The 20,175-nt window shown below is 40.5% G+C and overlaps 1 protein-coding gene across 4 annotated transcripts; it reads left to right on the forward strand.

The window, feature by feature from the left end:
- Window positions 1-924: 924 nt before the first annotated feature.
- sp2 (sp2 transcription factor) lies at window positions 925-19,812 on the forward strand. Of its 4 annotated transcripts, XM_075464155.1 has the most exons (9): window positions 991-2,526; window positions 3,474-3,718; window positions 5,227-5,303; window positions 8,999-9,757; window positions 10,136-10,354; window positions 11,249-11,543; window positions 13,106-13,283; window positions 14,701-14,894; window positions 15,112-19,812. In XM_075464155.1, the coding sequence occupies exons 3-9, from the start codon at window positions 5,241-5,243 to the stop codon at window positions 15,210-15,212; spliced, it is 1,809 nt and encodes a 602-aa protein (XP_075320270.1). In that variant the 5' UTR covers window positions 991-2,526; window positions 3,474-3,718; window positions 5,227-5,240; the 3' UTR covers window positions 15,213-19,812. The 4 variants fall into 4 exon arrangements, with proteins under 4 accessions (XP_075320267.1, XP_075320268.1, XP_075320270.1 ...); XM_075464152.1 differs by lacking the exons at window positions 991-2,526; window positions 3,474-3,718 and adding an exon at window positions 925-981; XM_075464153.1 differs by lacking the exons at window positions 991-2,526; window positions 3,474-3,718 and adding an exon at window positions 925-981 and having other exon boundaries at window positions 9,002-9,757.
- Window positions 19,813-20,175: the final 363 nt, after the last annotated feature.

Consider the following 20,175-nt stretch of genomic DNA (forward strand, 5'->3'; position numbering starts at 1 on the left):
AACTAGCCAATTTGACAGGATCAGAGGCCGCAGTTTAGAGCATAACAGTTAATACTTCTTTTTAAGTCAAATGGACAACAAAATAGAGAACCAACCCAAAAACAGACACAAATTCCCATCATACATCTACAAAGGACCATGCCAAACACCCATGGGGAGACAGAGCCAACAAAGATGGGAAGGTTATGATCATAAATGAAGTTACAGATACACAAAAGAATGAGCTACATTGTGATTGCAAGTGATGAAAACAGATGCCAAATATTAAAAAAGAAATACAAAAATAGACACAAATAAATGCAGATTAACTGCTGGAAAATGCAGAAAAGCAGATGAGTAAATGATCAAATTGAGACCAAAAATAGCCAAGAGACCACTAAAAAACTCCATTTTACACTGTCTTCTGATTTCGACAAGGTCAATTGTGTAGGTATATAACTGTAAATTCCCCATTGCACCATGATGTGTGTGCACACCTTTGACATTAATTTATAATCCGTTTACTCTAGCAAGGTTTATTCTGCACTGTCCCACATAACGGTCTGCTCCTTACGATACAACGTGGAACAATTCAAAAAGGCCAGACAACAGAGGCTTCATTCTAACTGATCAACACGGTTGTCATTCTGGATTTGACTGAACTGCCCCTCAAAAATCACATTGGACACTGCAGATGTCAGTGAAACAGTGTCGTTGCTGTAATAGGGCACTCACTTGCTGGAGATTTGTTTCTTACGAACCTCCCCGCTGAGTACAATCGCAACATTACATTGGTCGAACCAACGTCCATCGACAGACACAGTGAAATAGTGACTCATAATTGGCTAAGTTTAATTTCAATCACAAAGACACTTAAAGTTTATTGGGCTAAGCAGCTGTCTGTCAACATATCATCATGCGAGGATTGGTGCAGGAGCGCGGGCGGATTCCTCCATGGGCTCGGTCTTCAAGGCTCACGGAGAGCGAATGTCGTCATGAGCGGTGGGTAGGAATTAAAACATTGGTGTTTATATTACATTCTTCTCCGTAAAACACAGTATTTTTATATAGAAGAAAATCACGTGATATTCTGCCGCAAGTATAACTATGTTTTAGTGTTACTCGGTCGGTTGGGTGCACCAAAATTTGCGATGCACTTCCGGAAAAGGGCTGCCTTTTTCTGTAACGTTATCAAAGAGAGTTTGACTTGCTAGCTGCGCGTCAGCTAGCTTAATGTTAGTAGAGGCTATGTTTATGGTCCTCTTGTTTTTTTCCTCCCAAAACATTTTCATGCATTTCCATCAACCATTGATGTCATAACAAAACACTGAATGATGACAGTGGACGTCAAGTTCTCACATTGGTTTGTGCCTCAGTGGAAATAAAAACAAGCTGCACAAATACCAGATCAGCCTCAGCTAGCGAGTTGAATATTCCCCGGCTAGACAGTGTTGCTAGTTAGCTAACTTGCTAATGTTAGCAGCTTGTCCAGAACAAATCGAGCCAACAGAACGTCTTTGATGGCGGCGCTGTGTTGATACATTGTTTTGTATTTGTATTTCGTGTTCGTGCATGACTCATAAGATGGCTTACAGTCACACTGGCATGAATGGTTATGATTGTAAAACTGCTGAGGCATCGTTCATCATATGAAGCACTTTGGTCCTCCAGGGATCAGCCATCCACGTTGCCACCCAGAAGTGCATCACAGTCGAGGGAAATTAAACACTCAGCAAGAGGCGATGTCCTCTGTTTCAGTCTTCTGCCCTGGACGTGAAGTTCAGCAATAATGATTCAAAACTGCATTCAGAATGTATTTCGTTAATGAGTCAGTCATTCAAAACACTGAGGTTATTTCTGTCAGGGAAAAGTTGATTGTAGACAGAAAACAATAATTTAGTAGAAAGGAGCATTTTGCCCCCTTCGTAATGCAACGTTTCTGTTGTGAATTATCCGCACTTAGTTGGTTATGGTTATCTTTCATGTATTCGTTTAAAACTTACATCACAGAGCCAGAGTTAATTAAAAATGGTATCTTTTAAAAAAAAAATCTTTCTCTTTCAATTTTCATGTCCAGTGAAAAATGGTAGCTGGGGATGACCTGCTTGCACAGTTTATATGAAGTGAACTACATTTAAAAAAATGTAAATAGAAGTGTAGTTTATTTAAAGTCATGTTGCTTTCTATGCATATGCAATATTTTCTTTAGTCATTTGGGCTACTCGTGTGTTTGAGTAGATCTGTGATGAATCACACCTTCCCCAGCTTGTGCATTTCTTATTTCTCTTGAATACTGCTGGTTGTTGAACTGTGTTCTGTGGCTGGATGTGGTTGGATGTCTGCTGTGGTTTACTTTTCAGGTGTTGGTAGGTTAACAGACCCTGAGCTCAGTCAATGTTTTTTCCAAGTGACACCAGTATTTCTTGGACTTTTGCAGTCACAAATGATGACGGATGTTAAAAATCCCCCTCGTTATTACTCTTCCTTAAAATCCATAAAGTCACCACTTTGCGGACGAAGGCAACAACACATACATTGAAAGTGCAGGTTTGTATATTCCCTTTGAATTTATCTTGTTTGCAGGCTGTATTGTAGCTAAAGCACTCATGGCAGGTGGAAGTGGACATTTGTTGTTTGTATGTGTACTGCTTTTCAGTGAGACGTTATATTTGTCAGTAACAGCTTCAGCACATTTCGGTCATTGGGCAACTTTTCATGCTCAAGATTTACCTTACCCTTAAACTGCTGGGTAGTCTGCCCCAAGTGTGCCCCAAGCTGTTTGTCAAAATTAAATCAATAAGATTATTGTCTTTCTTTGCTGTCCAAGATTAGATTTCTTTGATTATAGAGCATTTGACTTATTGCCAGTGGCTTATTAGTTCTTCAGCGGGGTTTGTTTTTATGCTTTTCCAGGTAAAACAATTGTTTGGAAAAGAGATAAAGGGCAAGAGATATTTTTGTTACAATCTGTTCTGCTAGAATTTGAAAGAGAACAATTAAAGGTTTCTGTTGTCATGTTAAACAAACAGAGACAAAGCTTCACACATCTACAGAAAAAGGCATATTTCAAAAACATTTATCCTGGCATCATTGGATCATTTAAATGAGGATTCATTTTCATTCCAAACATTTTTTTTGCTGCTTCTTCTTTCTTTAAGACACAGCGGTAGTTTAGGGAGATACCAAGGGATGAAGAGATGTCATTTTGTCCCATTTTTCCTGCAAACGCGCCTTCAGGTGTGCAACCATACGGGATCAGTGTTGTTTCAGAGTTCTCCAACATTCTCCATTGGGGACAGGTCAGGACTGCAGGCAGGCCAGTCCAGCACCCGTACCCTCTTCTTCCTCAGCCATGCCTTTGGAATGTGTGCAGAATGTGGTTTTACATTGTCTTGAAAAATGCATGGACGTTCCTGGAAAGATGTGGTCTTGAAGGCAGCATTTGTTGCTGTAACATGTCAGTGAACTTTTCTGCATTAATGCTGCCATCACAGAAGTGAAAATGAGCTTTGCCGAGGGCAACTGATCCCATACCATCACAGAGCCTGGCAGCAGGGACTGGTTGCTGACAACAGTCTGGATGCTCCTTTTGCTCTTTGCTTCAGAGCACACGGCGTCCATTTCTTCCAACAAAGATCTGGAACACTGATCGCTCTGACCACAGCACACGTTTCCACCGTGTGACGGTCCATCCCAGATGCCTCCGGGCCCAGAGAAGTGGACGCCGCCTCTGGACGAGGTTAACATCAGGCTTCTTTTCTGCACAGTAAAGTTTGTGAATGGAACTCTGTATTGTAGTGCTTGACAAAGGTTTCCCACAGTATTTCCTTGTCCGTGTGGTTCTATCAGCTATTGATGAATGACGCTTCTTGATGCAGTGCCGTCTGGGGGATCAGAGATCACGGGTTGTGATCTCCCTTGTTCTTTACACACTGAAATTCCTCCAGATTCCTTGAATGCTTTAATGCTATTCTGCATGGTAGAGGGAGAATTATGCAAATCCCTTCTAATCTTTCTTCAAGGAACATTGTTTTTAAACACTTCAATGATTTTCTCACATTTGTGGACAAACTGAAAATCATTTCCCCATCTTTGCTTTGTTTTATTTTTTGGAAAGGCTGGGTGTGAATTACATCAAGATTACAATCACTTTTCCCATTACATATTTTTTTCTTTTTTTTTTACACTTAATTTCTGGCCTTAAATTGCTGCCGTTCCAACTTCTCTTTGAATATATTACAGGCCTTAATTGCAGAAATTGATATAAATGAAAGGAAGTTGATGAGACAAAACGTTGAATAAGTTGCTTTCTTACTGTCTGGAATTAATTGAAAAGTCAATGTAAGAATCAGTGCATGCTTTATTTTAAAAATTGTATTTTGAATTAGTATATTATTCCAACATTTTCGGATTTAGGGATTTATGTTTGTAATCTACTCTATCTATGACTAGTTAAAGCTGCGGTCGGCAACTTTTTTTTAGTCATATTAGCTTGAACTGTCATGGGATTCTGGAAGTAGAACATTAAATAGGCTGTTTAGAAAAAATAACGAATTCTGTAGCTCCCTCTGAAGCCTGTAATCATGCTTGGAAAAACCGAGCGCTCCCGGCTGTTTTTAACCAATCAAGTTAGGGTGGAGGAATCCTACCTGTCAATCACAGCTTGTGCACACGCTGCTGAGCGTGAGTCTGCCCCAGCTTGTGTGCGCTCACACTGGTGTGAACTCACGTGCACAACCTTGTCCACAGAGGGGGAGGGGTTTGGGGGGCGATTCGGAGCTTGTTAGAGGTTGGGGGAGGGACCTGAAAGTTGTATCAGTTCGAATTTTCCGACTTTAGACTCGCAATTTTGAAAACCTGCCGACTGCAGCTTTAATGGAGTCATGCATGTAATTGTACTTTATCAACAATTTTATGCCCCAATTCAATGATGCATTGGTTGCCAAAACAATGGTTAAAAACAGATTCATCATTGGGACTTATAGTTTTGATATCCTCCTCTGCACTGAAATATTAAATGGAATTGTTTAATGCTCAACGAGATGTCAGTCATGCTAATATTAATCAGCGATGAGAACAATTTAACCATGGCTTTTTTTGGGTGTCAGTGCACCAATTCCCACAGTTAATGACCTCAGTCATGTATTGGATGACATTTCACGATCACATTGAATCACAGGAAGACGTCCTGTGACGCCTGTCAACAGCTGCCGGGTGCCTGATTTTTGACTGCTTTGTGTTTTCCAGAACAACAGGACAGTATGGCCACCACTATTGCTGTCAGTCCCAGCGAATACCTTCAGCCCTCCACCACTTCTACACAGGTGCGTAAAAACTGGCATCATGTTCCACTGCTCTCTGCACACTCCTCTGACATCATCTCCTGTTAAATGTTTTTGTGTTGCAGTACACTGGGATTTCTATCAGTTTATTTGGCACAGTTATGCATTATTGATGCATTATTGATGCCTGATAAGTTTTCACTCTGAGTAATTTAAACTTGGACAGTCATAAAATTGTAAATCCAGTACTGTGCTGAGCCTAAATTGGGAATGCAAACAGCTCACTTTTTGATGAACGTTTCTTTTTTTCACATGCATTTGGGTGTAAAGAGTAAGATTTTATTTATTTTTTTGTATTTGTACCCTCAGTCGGAGCAGATTCCCACATCTAATTAAAATTTCATTAATTTGATTTATCTAACTGGCTGTAAATTTAGAAAAGTTGATTTGGCTGTAAATGAATATGAAATTGATGTGGTGGTTAGCACTGTCACCTCACAGCAAGAGGGTTCCTGGTTCTGGTCCTGGTTCTCTCTGTATGGCCCTGTGATGGACTGGCGACCTGTCCAGGGTGTACCCCGCCTCTAGGCTCCAGCCCCCCCTGCGACCCTAAATTTGATGGATGGATGAATATGAAATTATATCATACTGACTAAGCTTTACTTTAGCACTCTAAAGTGATCTGATATTTGCGGTTTAAAAAAAAGAGTTTGATTTTAAAATATAGAAAAAGACTTTCAATTTTACGTGTCAGTTATCCAAATGTGTCGCATAGGGATACACTCGGTTTCTATGATAACTCTAAGCACCTTGAGTGAAAGACCTTTAGGTTTGTTGCATATGACCAAACACTGTTGCTCCCATAAAGTGAGTTCCCCAGAGTTACACTATAGCCCCTTTCACACTGCTGAATAACCCGCGTTTAATCCGCGAATTTAGCGTGTCCGCTGTTGCGTTCACACTGCCGACCCGGGCTGCCGCGTCAACTCGACTCGCCTTTCGACCCGCGTCGGACCCTAGTCTTTTTGCCGAGTTTAGTGTGAACGCAATCGACGCGGGTCGGACGTGGGCGTGGCGTGACGTGAGGAGTTTAAAAGACAGAATGGACAGCTGATTCAGAACAACAGCGACAGGTGAGGACAAGTTTTACTCTGTTTTAGCCTACATCAACTTCGAGACATTTTTGAAGATGGCCAACTGGGGAGACAAGGAGGTCCGCGAGCTCCTCAGCCTCCGAGCAGAGGACGTTATTTACCGCCACATTTCGGGAACTATAGTGCTCTTGTATTCTCCGCATATGTTCTTCGGCGGCATCCCACGTTGTAACCATCCACACCCCGTAAAATAACATCTCCATGAACTGCATATACAATTGCAAAAACGAGTCCTCAAGGTGTATTTAACCCTACCTCCGACGCATGGCTTGTGCCTACGTCATTGTACACGCCCAGCATTTTATGTGTTTCGTGTGACGCTCTGCCACTAGGCAACGCCCCCTGAACTCGGCTTTAGGCGACACGGGTCACCAACACGCCAAGCGTTCACATTGCTCGACGCGGGTCGAAGGTGCAATTTGGACCCGCTAAGGTAGCGGGTCGCAGTGTGAAAGGGGCTTATGTGAAGTAGCATAGCATCAGCCTTCCTGAGTAGGATAGCAGTGGAACCAGCTAAAACTGCATAGGCTGGGCTCAAAGAACACAGCAAAGAGTCCGAGGTAACCTCTAAACTGTGGGAAGCAGGCCCAATCCACAGAGACCCCACCCACAACCCACAGGACCTAAAGGATCTATTTCTAACACCCTGGTACCAGACACTCTGGACATCCTCAGATCTACTATATCCATGCCCTGACTACTAAGAGCTCTTTTGGTGGTATGGACGGGACCTACTGAGTATCAGGCAGCTGAACATAATGATAGAGGATCAGAGGATAAGATGATTGGATGAAAGTCATTTCAGATTTCCTTATCAAAATGTTTTCTATCGTAAGTGATTTGGATAAAAAGGTTTTGGCTGTTTGGATTTAAAAGCTGTTGAGCCCAAAGAAACCTTCTTTTTCAGGTTCTTACATTTCTACCATATAATATTTTAAATGTACATGTCTTGAATGGGAAAAATGACGTCACCGTTAAGAACTACTTTGTTTTAAAACCTTTCCAAGGTGCTGGATGTTTTTCTGTGCTTGGGTTAAACTAGTCTCCAACACTTCCTTTATATGTTTTACTTGTTCTGAAAATACTCAACGTTTATATTGAGTTGACTAGAGTTTAGAGTCTCTTATTGATCTAAAATGAGATTTTATATTCAATTAAATATTTTTATACCATAAATGTTTGCTTTACTTATTTATTTGTGTAAGCCTTTGAGCTTTATTAGTTTTCTCTCTAAATATGATTTTTGGTTTGTTTGTGTGAAAATGTGATTTATTGGAAGAGTGAGTGGTGATTAGTCTTCTACTCATCAACAGTTGGATGATGAAGTTTCTTTAGATTATTTGGTATTTGGAATCAGATCTGGTATTATCATGTGTCTTGGGTGATCTGACAGCTACAGGTATGTATGTGCACACATGTGCGTCAGATGTCAGTTATCTGTTCTGTGCAGATAAGCGTGACCTATGACATACAATCAGCTGAGCGTTGAACAGAGCATCAGCAACTCACATGTACATGTGTACATTCTTTGAAAACATTTCAGATTAGCTGCCAGGTCCTGCAGTTAGATCAGTGATACTCACTATTTTTTTTCACAAGAGCCACATTGGCAGAGCAAAATCAAGGGAAGAGCCTTTTACAACAACATCCTAAGTCCCCTTTTGCAAGTATGCATTTCTACATATAAAACATCCCACAAAAAAAGAAACAACACAGTCAATACATTTTCAATTAAGACCACATTTACCTTAATACTGGGATGAGCGGAAGCTGGCATGCATGTCCTTGACTTTCTTCATGTTGTATTTGTAGTTTGTTGTTGTAATCATAGTGAGACATTCAAGATAGGCATGGTTTTTGTGCTGGTTTTTGCCCTTTTTTACTGAAAAACCGATCCATTGTGCCTGCATCTCGCGGTACACCCGGCGTTTGCCGGCTCGTCCCCTCTCTGGCGTCCCATGCTGATTTTCATTTGGTTTTTGTGCTGGTTTTTGCCCTTTTTTTTTAAATTAAAAACCGATCCATTTTGTTTGCATCTCGCACTGGCTGAAGGAGCTAGCGTGCACTGCTGTCAAGTGTGATGGTGGTTTAAGCGGGCTGAGTTGCCAGGTTTAACAGTGCCCCCTTTTGGAAACACCATTCAGCCTTAATTAATACTTAATCAAAATACTTAATACTGTGCAGTATTCGCTGTGTGTTTATTTGAAAAAAATGTATTGTTATTGTTAGCATATTGTTATAAGCTACTATGCGAGTGCGAGCCACCAATTAAAGCTTGAGGAGCCGCATGTGGCTCGCAAGCCGCGCAATGAGTATCTCTGAGCTAGAGGATCCCACATATGGATCAAAGAGGAGCACAAAGGCATGCAGGTTGAAACTCGCAATGCCTTTGTGCTCCTCTACTACACCACTCTATGATTCTGTGATCTATGACTTTATATGTAGCTCAGGGCTTACCTGTATGTTTCTGTCGCTTGTTTGTTTTAACTCTAAACCTCCATTGCCTCACCTTATTTAGCCCTTAATACCTAATTGTTTCCACCTAGGCTAGTGCTGATGTAGTTGTTGCTTGTGTTGTCCTAGCAGGACACTCAGCCTTCTCCTCTGGCCCTCCTGGCTGCCACCTGCAGTAAAATCGGCCCTCCCGCTGCTCAGGCCCCTGTAACTTCTCCTCCAGCGCAGCCACAACCTCGGAGGCTCCTTCCCATAAAGCCGGCTCCTATAGCCCCCGCTCCACCCAAAAACCTGGGTTTCCTCCCAGCGAAAGGCAATGTGATCCAGCTCCCTGCTGGTTTGGGCTCAACTGCCCCTGGTGGCCCCATAGTTCTCACTATCCAGCAGAGCCCTGCCCGCACCAACACCTCGGGCCCTGCCAACATCCAGTACCAGGTGGTGCCCCAGATCCAGGGCGCCCAGACTATCCAGGTGATGCCACAGGGAGGTCAAATTCAACTCATACCAGGCACCAACCAAGCCATCATCACCACTCCGATGACTGTGCCGGCCCCGGCTGCTGCCACTACTCCAATCACGCCTCAGAAGACTGTAGCTATCAAGCCCTCCCTTAAGGTGCGGAAGCCAAACAATACTGCTGCTAATATGGTGCAGCTGCCCAGTGGACTCACTCTTCCCCTCAACGTGGCTACCGGAGAGGTGGGAGGGACTCCAGTCGTCACGGAGATGGCAGCTGCCCCTCCCACTCCTGAAAAGGGACGACGAGGAAGAAAAAAGAAAGTGGTTCTGCCTGCCGAACCTCCGCCGCCTGCTCCCACACAGGCAGCCTCCCCACCCTCAGAGCAGATGGAGACCATAGTCATAGAGGCTGGCGACAACATCATTCAGGTACACGTGAAACTTGCTGATTTTTGAAGCAGAAAAGCATGAAAATGGAAAAGAGATGGCTTCTACTTTTTATATAATATGAGTTATGGGTTAGTGGGTCTGTAGTGACTCTTTCTGCTTGAGGTTCAGGTGTTCAGTGATAAGGTTATGCAAGCACAAGGTGTTGTTTTTTTTTTTTGTTTGTTTTTTGGGTATCTGGTAAAGTACTCAAGCTTTACTCTGGCTGAAGGATATGTGATTATTCAAAAAGGTATAACTTTATTGATTCCCAACTAAGAGATGCTAGAACAAGTGAAATACTTGGTCTTATTTTCTAAATGATTTAAACAGTCAATTTCCTTTCTAAACTGGTTGTCTTTTTATCTGATTGATGGACAGGCGGGGAACAATTTGCTGATTGTGCAGAGCCCTGGGCAGCCTGCTATGGTGCAACAGGTCCAGCTGGTCCAGCCAAAGCCAGATTCTCAGTTGGTCCAGATCCCCCAGCAGGCCTTGAAGGTGGTGCAGGCTGCCTCTGCCACGTTGCCACCAGTCCCTCAGAGACCGTCTGTTTCTTCGAGTCTGCAGGTCACTCCCACAGAGGCTTCACCAACACAGGTATCTGCTCAACCTCCTGTCATGTTAGGCCTGACTTCTGACAGGCTGACTGCAGCTTATAGCCTTGTCAGGCACATCAGTGACATCAGTGAATTATGTTTATTATAGTTTTGAATTTAGAATTCAGAACCCATTCTCTCCATTGTTGGCTATCTTTCAGCTCATTGTTTGCTCTCCTAATTGGTAAATTATTACAACTCATTTGCTTATTTACAGGAGGAAGTTGACATTTCTTAACATGAATAAATTCTTGACATTTCCTAAATTGCAGAGCGAATGAGCAGCAACTATTTCAGAGTTAATTTTATCTCACAGACAGACATAAAGTCTTAAGGAACAGCCTTCCTGAAGACCTGAGGGCAGCTGGAAGTGTTGATATTTTACATTTTTAGTAAAGCTTTTAATTAAATATCTAATTTAATTAGTATTCATAGTCAATATTTTACTTTTATTTCCTTCTTAGTGTCTTATTTAAAACTAGTTTTCTCCTTTTCTGTTTATGTTTTACCAATTTATTTATTAATGACTTATTTAACACATTTATATTTTTGTACAATTAATGAATTTGTTTTAATATGTGACCCATGTCTTTTATTTTATTTTAATATCTTATCCATATTTACTCTTTTTATTCAAACTTCCAGTGATTACCCTTGTTTCCCCAATACTGTCGGTGTGTGCGTGTGTGTGTCTACGTAGGTGGATATATTTTCATAAGAATATGATAATTGCTGCAACAAGCCATTCGATTCAAATGTTTTGTTTTTTTCTGTTGGACATTCAAATTACAAATGGCTGTATCTATTTGAAATGTTAAAATTAGCAGTAATTTAATTTTTGATTGAAGAACATCTTTAATTTAGTACAGAAAATTTTCACATTTTCTGTTCTTAGATCCTCTTCAAAACAACTTCCGGTGAGTGGCAGTCAGTTCAGCTTCAGGACTCTGTCTGCACGACGGCAACCCCTACCACCTCAGTTGCCCCCGCCACTACGTCGCCACCAGCCAGCACCAAGAGGACACAGGCAGGGGGGAGAAAGGAGAGGACTCTGGCAAAAATTGCCCCAGCAGGTGGAATAATTGCTTTCAACACGTCACAGCTCTCCTCAGCAGCACAAGCGGTGCAAACCATCAGCATCAACGGGGTCCAAGTTCAAGGAGTACCTGTTACTATCACCAACGCAGGGGGTGAGTTGATGGGCGCTTTGTTCTCCCAACTTATCTGTTGGTTGTTAATAACAAGAGAGACCCAGCTGCGTTCAGATTTGCAAACATGTTGGTAGTTGTTGTTGTTGTTGATGTTGTTGTTGTTTTTTTAGTTTTTTTTTTTTTTTTTTACTACTGATGGAGACTGCTTTGCAGGACATACACAGACATGTAAAATCAAACCAGTAAACTGTTGGATCATGTGATTCAAGTAATGTTACACATTGCTCATAGCGCAACAGTGACAACGTTAACGTGTGATACTATAACAAATTCAACTGAAGTAACTTCACTGAAAATGAAAAATATTGTTCGAAGAAGCTTAAGAGGACACTGAAGGACACCTCTGGTCTTCTGTGGGCATCTTGGCTGCTTAGCAACGTAAAGGCTACAGTTTTACATTAGTACAACACTTAAAGACGCAAATCTTTTAAGTCAGTCTGTCTACTTTGTGAGAACTATAACGGTTTCATAGTTTATTAGTTGAAATTCCCATGTGTACAGTTTCAACCACTTGCGAGTCTATACGTGTGTGTGTGTGCGTGTGTGCGTGTGTGTGTGTGTGTGTGTGCGCGCATCCGTGCCCAGCTGAGTTGCTTTGCATTGCATGTATAGTCATCTTTTATATGTACTTGGCAAAACACTAATGAGAATGACTTCACAGAAGGGGGGTCCTCAGTAGATGGGTCATGTTGCAACAACATGATGACTGCACTCTAAAAACTAAAGTCCTCTGAGAGCGCTGCTTTCTGCACATTCCCCACATGAACATGTATGACCTCAGTAAATGGATGATAGCTCAGCCAGAAAATCATTTTACTGTTTAGCATATTTTTCTATAGCGTCTTTGTTTGCCTGTTTTGCCTCTGTACAATTAAGCTAATTAATTCCAGATGCCCAAATGTTACAGATTTGAATATATATGATTAGGTAAAGTATGCAATCAGTTAATATGATGAAATGAGGGCATCAGAATAGGAATTTGGTTCTGTTACAGTTCAGTGAAAATCTTTTTCCTTACAGGCAACGTCGTAGTGGAAAGCTGCGTATAAATTAGATAAGATGAATGCTTTAACAATCTAACACATTTAACAACTGATCTTTTTTTTCTTCCAAATGTTATGTTGGACACTGCTGCACTCGTTTGTGAAAACGTAAAAGTTGTTACAGTATTTTTTATGAATGAATATGCAGTTACACTTTCAGAAAGATCAGCGTAGGCTAAGAAATTTGCAGTTGTTGCCTCCTTAACTAAATTTATGAAGCTTTCATGGCATTCAGTGTTTGGCCCTTATCTGAAATTTTGAACACTCAGTTGTTTGAAAGAAATTTAAAACTGCTGGAAAATATCAGATAGGTCTCTCTTGATAACACATTTTCAACTGATTGCTTTCACACTATTTTACTATTAATTGTTACATCCGTTTAATCTGACTCTTCTCAGTCAACTGATTGTCTAGATTAAATCGATCTTTGGAGGAATTGGTCATTTCTTGCCGAAGTTGAGCCATGTCTTTTACATAGTGTCTGCCTCTGCTTGTCAGGCCAGCAGCATCTCACGGTGCAGACGTTGCAGGGTGGAGGGCTCCAGCTGGCAGCAGCACAGGGCCAGCCTGCCATCCAGGTAGACCAGACTCTCACACTTGAGCTGCCTGGTCAGCCAGGAGAGAAAAAACGGCGCATGGCTTGCACCTGCCCCAACTGTAAAGATGCAGACAAGAGGTAAGTGTTTCAAAAGATGGGAAATAAATGTCAGTGCAACATTTGACCCCCCCTACATTTTTCCATCACAGTAGAAAGACTATAGCACATTTAGAATGAAAGGCTGGGAGGGAATATCATCACCTGGGAATGGATGTCATGGACTTAATTCAATTAAAAGTCACTTATCTGCACATTGAGAAATTTGTGTAATAAATTAAAGTAAATTATTTAAGATACATTGGCAGGTACAGAAATTTTTACTGTTAAGATGGACTGTGAATAGAAATCTTAAAAAAATATATAACTTTTTTATACAATATGCATTAACAGAGCTCAAAACAAAAGCTATGCTTTAAGTAGGGATGGGAATCGAGTAGTGGCTCCCAGTAGTTCGATTCCGTGGAATCGTTAATCCGCCTGCCTAACGATCCCATTTATAGGCTCTGCTAACTTCTGATGCATTTGCACGATGACGTCATGTGGACGCCTCGTATTTTGGCTCAGAATGTTTCCAACATGGTGTTAAGGCAGAAGCACGTCAAAGTTTGGTTCTATTTCACCAAAAAGGACAATACTAGAGCCAGTTGCAACACGTGCAGAGCTTTGATCATATCAAAGGCGGGAAATGACTCCAACATGCTGAAACATTTAACCACACAGCATGCTGTTACTTTGCACGAAAGTTAAGTCTTTGACACGCTGCCAAGCTCGCGGGGGAGCTTGTGGCACAGCGTCTTCCGTCTCAACAGTCCCAGGTAACGCAGGGCTCTCAAGTCTCTCGCACCGAGCGTGACAGTCACGCTTTTCACGCACTCCCGCCACACATTGTATTTCTCACGCTGAAAAAATATTATAATGTAAATTTCTCTGAGGCACCGCTATCGCTATGGAAACGGCAGGAAACAAGCACGTCTCCCATGAGTCTGAGCAGAGCCGTTATTGATAACAACAACACTAATAATAATATTATCAATGAAAGACCCCACATTCTTGGGGCTCAGAGGCAGGCTCAGAGGCAGGCTCAGAGGCAGGCTCAGAGGCAGGCTCAGAGGCAGGCTCAGAGGCAGGCTCAGAGGCAGGCTCAGAGGCAGGCTCAGAGGCAGGCTCAGAGGCAGGCTCAGAGGCAGGCTCACGCATACCTGAAGCTACCCCTTTCATCGAGGCAGAGAAAAGTAAAATGTCAGAGGCGAAAATAAATAAAATATTGGTGCATACTTGAAATTAAAGTGTTACTGCAACCAAAGCCATTTGTGCCATACATAGCCGGATGAGAATCGATAAGAGAACCGAATCGATATATGCAATATCAATAATGGAACCGGAATTGCTAAATTCTTAACAATTCCCATCCCTAGCTTTAAGTCAAATAAGATTTACATAAGTTACTAAGCTTGAGCCTAAAAATGTTGCGATATTGAGTGTGGTAACTCCGCAGGCCTGGGGAGGTGGGGAAAAGGAAACACATCTGTCACGTCCCCGGCTGTGAGAAGACTTTCAGGAAAACATCCCTGCTCAGAGCTCACGTCCGGTTGCACACAGGAGAGAGGCCCTTTGTCTGCAACTGGGTCTTCTGTGGGAAACGCTTCACACGCAGTGACGAGCTGCAGAGGCACGCAAGGACGCACACAGGTACTGCAGGCGCTCAAACACGTGTTTTATCAGCACACCAGGTATAGTGGGCTGGTCACTAAGATTTGTGTCATTTGTAAGATGATAAACTTCTTGTGCGTGGTATGTGAAAATGCAAAACTAACTTAATTATGCAGCAAGCTGGGTAAAAAAGTATCCCTTTTCTGTCTTGGGCAGTCTTTGATACTCATCACTTTCTTTTATCTTTCTCCTTCAGGAGACAAGCGCTTTGAGTGCAGCCAGTGTCAGAAACGCTTCATGAGGAGTGACCACCTGACAAAGCATTACAAGACTCACATAAACACCAAAAACCTGTGAGAAGACTCAACTGAGGTCTACTGAAATGAGCTGTCAGAACTGTGTTACAGGAAGGATGGTAGAGGAGGCAGAGGGGGTGCGTGTCTGTGACTCCTCTCATACAGGGAAATACTCCAGATAAAGCCTCTATATCCCCCCTTACTCCTCCAGGACACTGTTGTAGTGTGATGTACAAAGAAATACTCCCACGTGGACTTCAGACTCATCCAGCAAAGTCATTGCTCATTTTCCCCGTTCCTAACAAAGGCCAAAAGGAATTTCTAAGACGATGAGAAGGCGTGGCTTCAGATACAGATGTTCATGAACTTCTATGAAGGACGAACATACGCAGAATTTTTTCGGACATCAACACCCAACATTGATTTTACCACAGTTAAATTGTAATAGTGTGAATGCTGCACACAACATTCACACCATTGCCCTCCTGTTTTTCTTTATTTCTTATTATTCTAACGTCTTCCAAATGTCTTTCTTTTTTTTTTTAAAGTGTACTCCTCCTGCATAGTTTATGCGATTTGAATCATTCAAACATCAAAACGTTCAGCCGATCCTGGATATTTATGCTCTGACTTTGGGTTTTCCTGCCTTTTTAAGTATTAAGATTTTTTTCCAACTTGAAGAATTTAAATGATTGGGCGTTAATTGATTGGTTGCACCATAAGTTTGTGTTCATGCATGGTTTGTGACTTCCATACTAAGCACTTTGACTTTTAAAGGTGTATATTGTATTTTACATCTAGTGGCACTTAACTACTTTTTATTGTTTTAAGCTGTGAAAAACCATCCAAGTATTAAAACCAGAAATCTTTCAAATAACAAAGCATAAAGTTATCAATCAGGTGTATCCCCTGAGCTCTGGTGTTTCTACCTTGTGTAGTTTTTACAAGTCTGATCTTTTCTTTCCATCTTTAAAACGACTGGACAAGTCTTTGCCGAAATCACAACACTGTTCAAGTGTTTTCAGTATCGCAGCATAGCTTAACTAGAACAAGAAGCAAGCTTCTTGAATTTGAATTTTAACATGTGTTTTAAGAAAAACACATTGTGATAACTGTGAATGTCACGAACCATGCATGCATGATCACTCACTCAAAGAGCAACGAAACCTCTGCCCACAAATCAAGGCTTGTCCTATCATTTTACTGCTTTTTGCGTGTATTTCAAGTTGATTCTGTCTTTTGGTATCTTCTGTTATTTGGTAGATTTGTTGCACCATGAGTGAGTGTACACGCATGGTTATTAGCATCCATAGTTAGCACATCAGTTGCTAATGTAAAACCAGACTGACTTAAATGGCGGTCTGTGTGTAAAGGCCAAACCTCCTCAACACAGCTGGTCCCTCTTTGAATAATGGCTGGAGCCCTTTGCTGCAGGTTATCCCCTGTAAAAGGCAGAAATACTATGAGTCAAAGCATAAATCTCCAGTTTAAGCTGATTATTTGGATTTTGAATTATCTGAACTGCAAGACCTGCAGAAAGTGTTCAGAAATGCAAAGAAAAGGTCAGAAAACGTAACTAGATAAATTTGCACGTGTGAATACTAATAGTGGAAGAGTGATAATTAATTCTGTTGACGTATGATTAAGTTTGTGTTTGCTTTTTAACAACAATAGATTTATTGCGTACGCTAATTGTCACTAACCATGCATGATCGCTCACTCATGAATCAGGGTTGTCCATGTAAACATTTTTCAGCAGTTAAAATGGCATTCATTCAGCAATCAGCTGCCAAACAGCAGTAAGGATGCTGATAATAGCATCCTGTAGTTTTGTTTTAGTCTCTTTGTATTTCAGCACACGTCTGCTGAATTTAAAACCCTTAAATTAATTTGGAAACTTTTAGACATTTCTATCTGCTGTTTTAAAGTGTGTGGAAAGGCATACTATAATGAATAATTATGACAATAAACTATTTATATGACATTTACATAATAGGGCTACAAATTCATTAACAAAATTGGCATTTGGGCAAACTCGATTCACACTAAACAAAGCTTGAGGTAAAAAATTAGCAGAATTGAATTTACAGCATAAAACAGTCTAAAAACTTGAGCAAGTTGGCTTTGAGGGTACTGAGGAGGCTGGCCTGAAAGGCAACCAAAGCTGGCAGAACAAAACAGCAGGCTCATAATGGTGCACACACGAACTGTTGGACCCAAAGCCACTGTGCCTTAAAAGTTGGGCTTCGAATTTTAAAATGAATTTACAAATGGGCAACAAGAGCTCCTGGAGCTAAAACGGAATAGTGATTTTTGCTGATGTAAATGCAGTGATCTGAATGTAACAAGACTTACACTTTGCAAACTTCACACACGGATTTTAGACTATTTCATTTGATCCCTGTGGAACTTTAAAAAGAGGATTCAGGTTTGCTGCTCGACTAAATTTTACAAATGATCAAGCAGTATACTGTGCTCATGAGTGATTTTAGCTTGAAAAGGTCAATGTGAAAAATAAAACTTTGTTGGTAGATGTAGAGGGAACGATGCTGAGTAACTGGAAAGTCAAAAATGGAAATCTCTGATGGGTTTTGTAACTGAGAAGTGTTTGCAGATCCACTTTGTTTAGTTTCTATTGAGGTTGGATATTTGAGTCATTGTCAATGCATAAAACATATTTTCCAGACTGTACCAATGACCTACTCAGACACGCTGATTTGGGAGTAAATTAACCTCCTAAAATTCCCTACAGGTAGGAAAGCAGCGCAAAACATTTCCCAAAACTCTTTCATTTTGTTTGTGTTAAGAATCTTCAATTTAAAAAAAGAAAAAAAAAAAAAAATGGGGGGAGTGTTAAAGAGCTGGTTTAAGGAGGTTAAGGTGCAAAAAGACTAGTTGAATATCCTTGTGATAAAATAGCTGCAAACATTTTTTTTCTCCTGCGAGGTTGTAAAGTGGCTGCTACAACGGGTACGCTTACATGTAGGGCTGGGTATCACATGTCAGTGACCATTCATTCATCTTATCTTTGCTTAATCTTGTATGGCTGTTATATGGCTGCTTTTTCTCAATCTACATGTAACGTATATTATTAGTTACATGCAGGTTTTTTTTTTCTTTTTAATTGCAGTTTTCATTGTTGTGTATATCGTAGAAAATAATACTTTTCAGAGGAAAGAGCCAATCAAGGATTTAAAATTGGCAACTGTATTAATGATACCCAGCCCATCTTACTCTTTGTGTACTGATAAATATAATGAGGAAAATTCCAGGGTCCCACTTTTAGTCTGTCTTAATCACAGTTTCATTTTGATATGGTGATTTATTGCCTATGCATTGCTGTGAATATGATAGGATTTTTGATTATTTGGCCTAACTTGACAATCATGTAACAAGACGCAAAAAAGAGAGAGAAAGCTTTCTTACACTTCTATGAGTTACATGATTATCTTTTTTTCCAGCTATATAATAGCTTTAAATCTAAATTAACGCTGAGGCGTTTCTGTTGACCAGCGATGGGCCTGCTGTACAGTATTCATTCAAGTTTCTCTGTAGTTACTGTGTATCATTTACTTTACAGAAATACAGTTACTATCCATTTTAATTTAATGGAGATGTGCTGATTTTTATTTTTTTTAAAACCATCAGTTTTGAAGCCTAATTTCTACCAACTCACAGCTTCCAAGCCTTGTTGTCAAATTAGCTTGGTGGAAATCTGAGATCAGTGGCTTCATCTCTGTTGAGTTTCACTGAGGTGTTGCCTAAAAATACATTAAATATAAACTGCAGCCTCCCTTATTTCACAGAAAACTTTATACAAAGCAGAGAGATTTGACCAAAAAGCTGAAGTTCAGTTAATCTGTAAAGCACGTTGAACGAGATGTTAGTGCTTCACAGGGGTGACAGAGTATGTAAATTTGTAATGACCAATATTTGAGTTCTTTTTTCCTTTTTTTAAAGAATGTGTCTGAAGACATGCAATGCCATTAGGATGGATGGAAAGAGTCATATATTTTTTTTCATGTTTGAATATGTAAATATAGTGTGTGTCTGTTGGACACAGTATATGTAGGATATTTAAAACAAACAAACAAACAAAAAAAACTGTTGAGCTGCATAGATATCTGGTTGGCGTAGCCACCCCGGAAGGAAATGACTTTGTACAGTTTGTAAGGAATAAAATCTAATGTGACATTGTATAGCTTCATTCCTGCTTTGAATAAGACATCTAGATCTTTTTTCTATTAAATGAAAGAAGCCTTAGACAGCTGCACCCAGTATTGAACTATGTCTCTTCTTTCTAATTCTAGTCAACAAGATTTATAAAATTTGTTTTATGTTCTTAATTTATCTTACATAATGGTTGAGCACTGATTAAAACAACAAGTTCCAAAATTTGTAAACTTTACGCTGATTGTAGTTACCAATATTTTATTATTTTTTTAATTTTTATTTTTTAAATGAATGCATTTCTGTTGCTTTGTTTCTCAGATTTAACAGGTTCTTCTTTTACAAGTCAAACAGTGTTCTGCAGGTATTTTTTTGTCTTTATCAGGAGAACACAGAGAACCAGCAGTTCATTTTCTAAATGCTAGAAAGGTGCTAAAAATGAGTTAGCTCCTTTTCTACAGTCACCTCCACAATAAAAGCCTCAAACCGTTTGGATTGCTTCTTCCTTTGTTCTTTCCTCCTACCAGGAACACCGTCACCATGGAGGATAACTACCATGTATGAAATAAATGCTTATGAGTAGTTCAACCAGGGCAAAAGGTTAAACATGTGGTTTGATATTTCCCTAAATAGCGCCAATGTTATAAAAATCATACAAAGCAGAAATAACATCACAGTTTTTGTGCGAAAAGTAAAACCAGATCTACTTGCATGATTACATCACAAATGTAAGTACATTACGTATATCTATTGCACAGTGATAATCTAAAACTGTCTGCTATATTATCCGAATAACATGTACCTTACCCAAGTTCGGGACTGTCCATATACCGTTTCTTCTTCTTCTTCTTAAA

The sequence above is a fragment of the Odontesthes bonariensis genome, chromosome 4 (genome assembly GCF_027942865.1).
Source record: "Odontesthes bonariensis isolate fOdoBon6 chromosome 4, fOdoBon6.hap1, whole genome shotgun sequence".
Taxonomy (NCBI): domain Eukaryota; kingdom Metazoa; phylum Chordata; class Actinopteri; order Atheriniformes; family Atherinopsidae; genus Odontesthes; species Odontesthes bonariensis.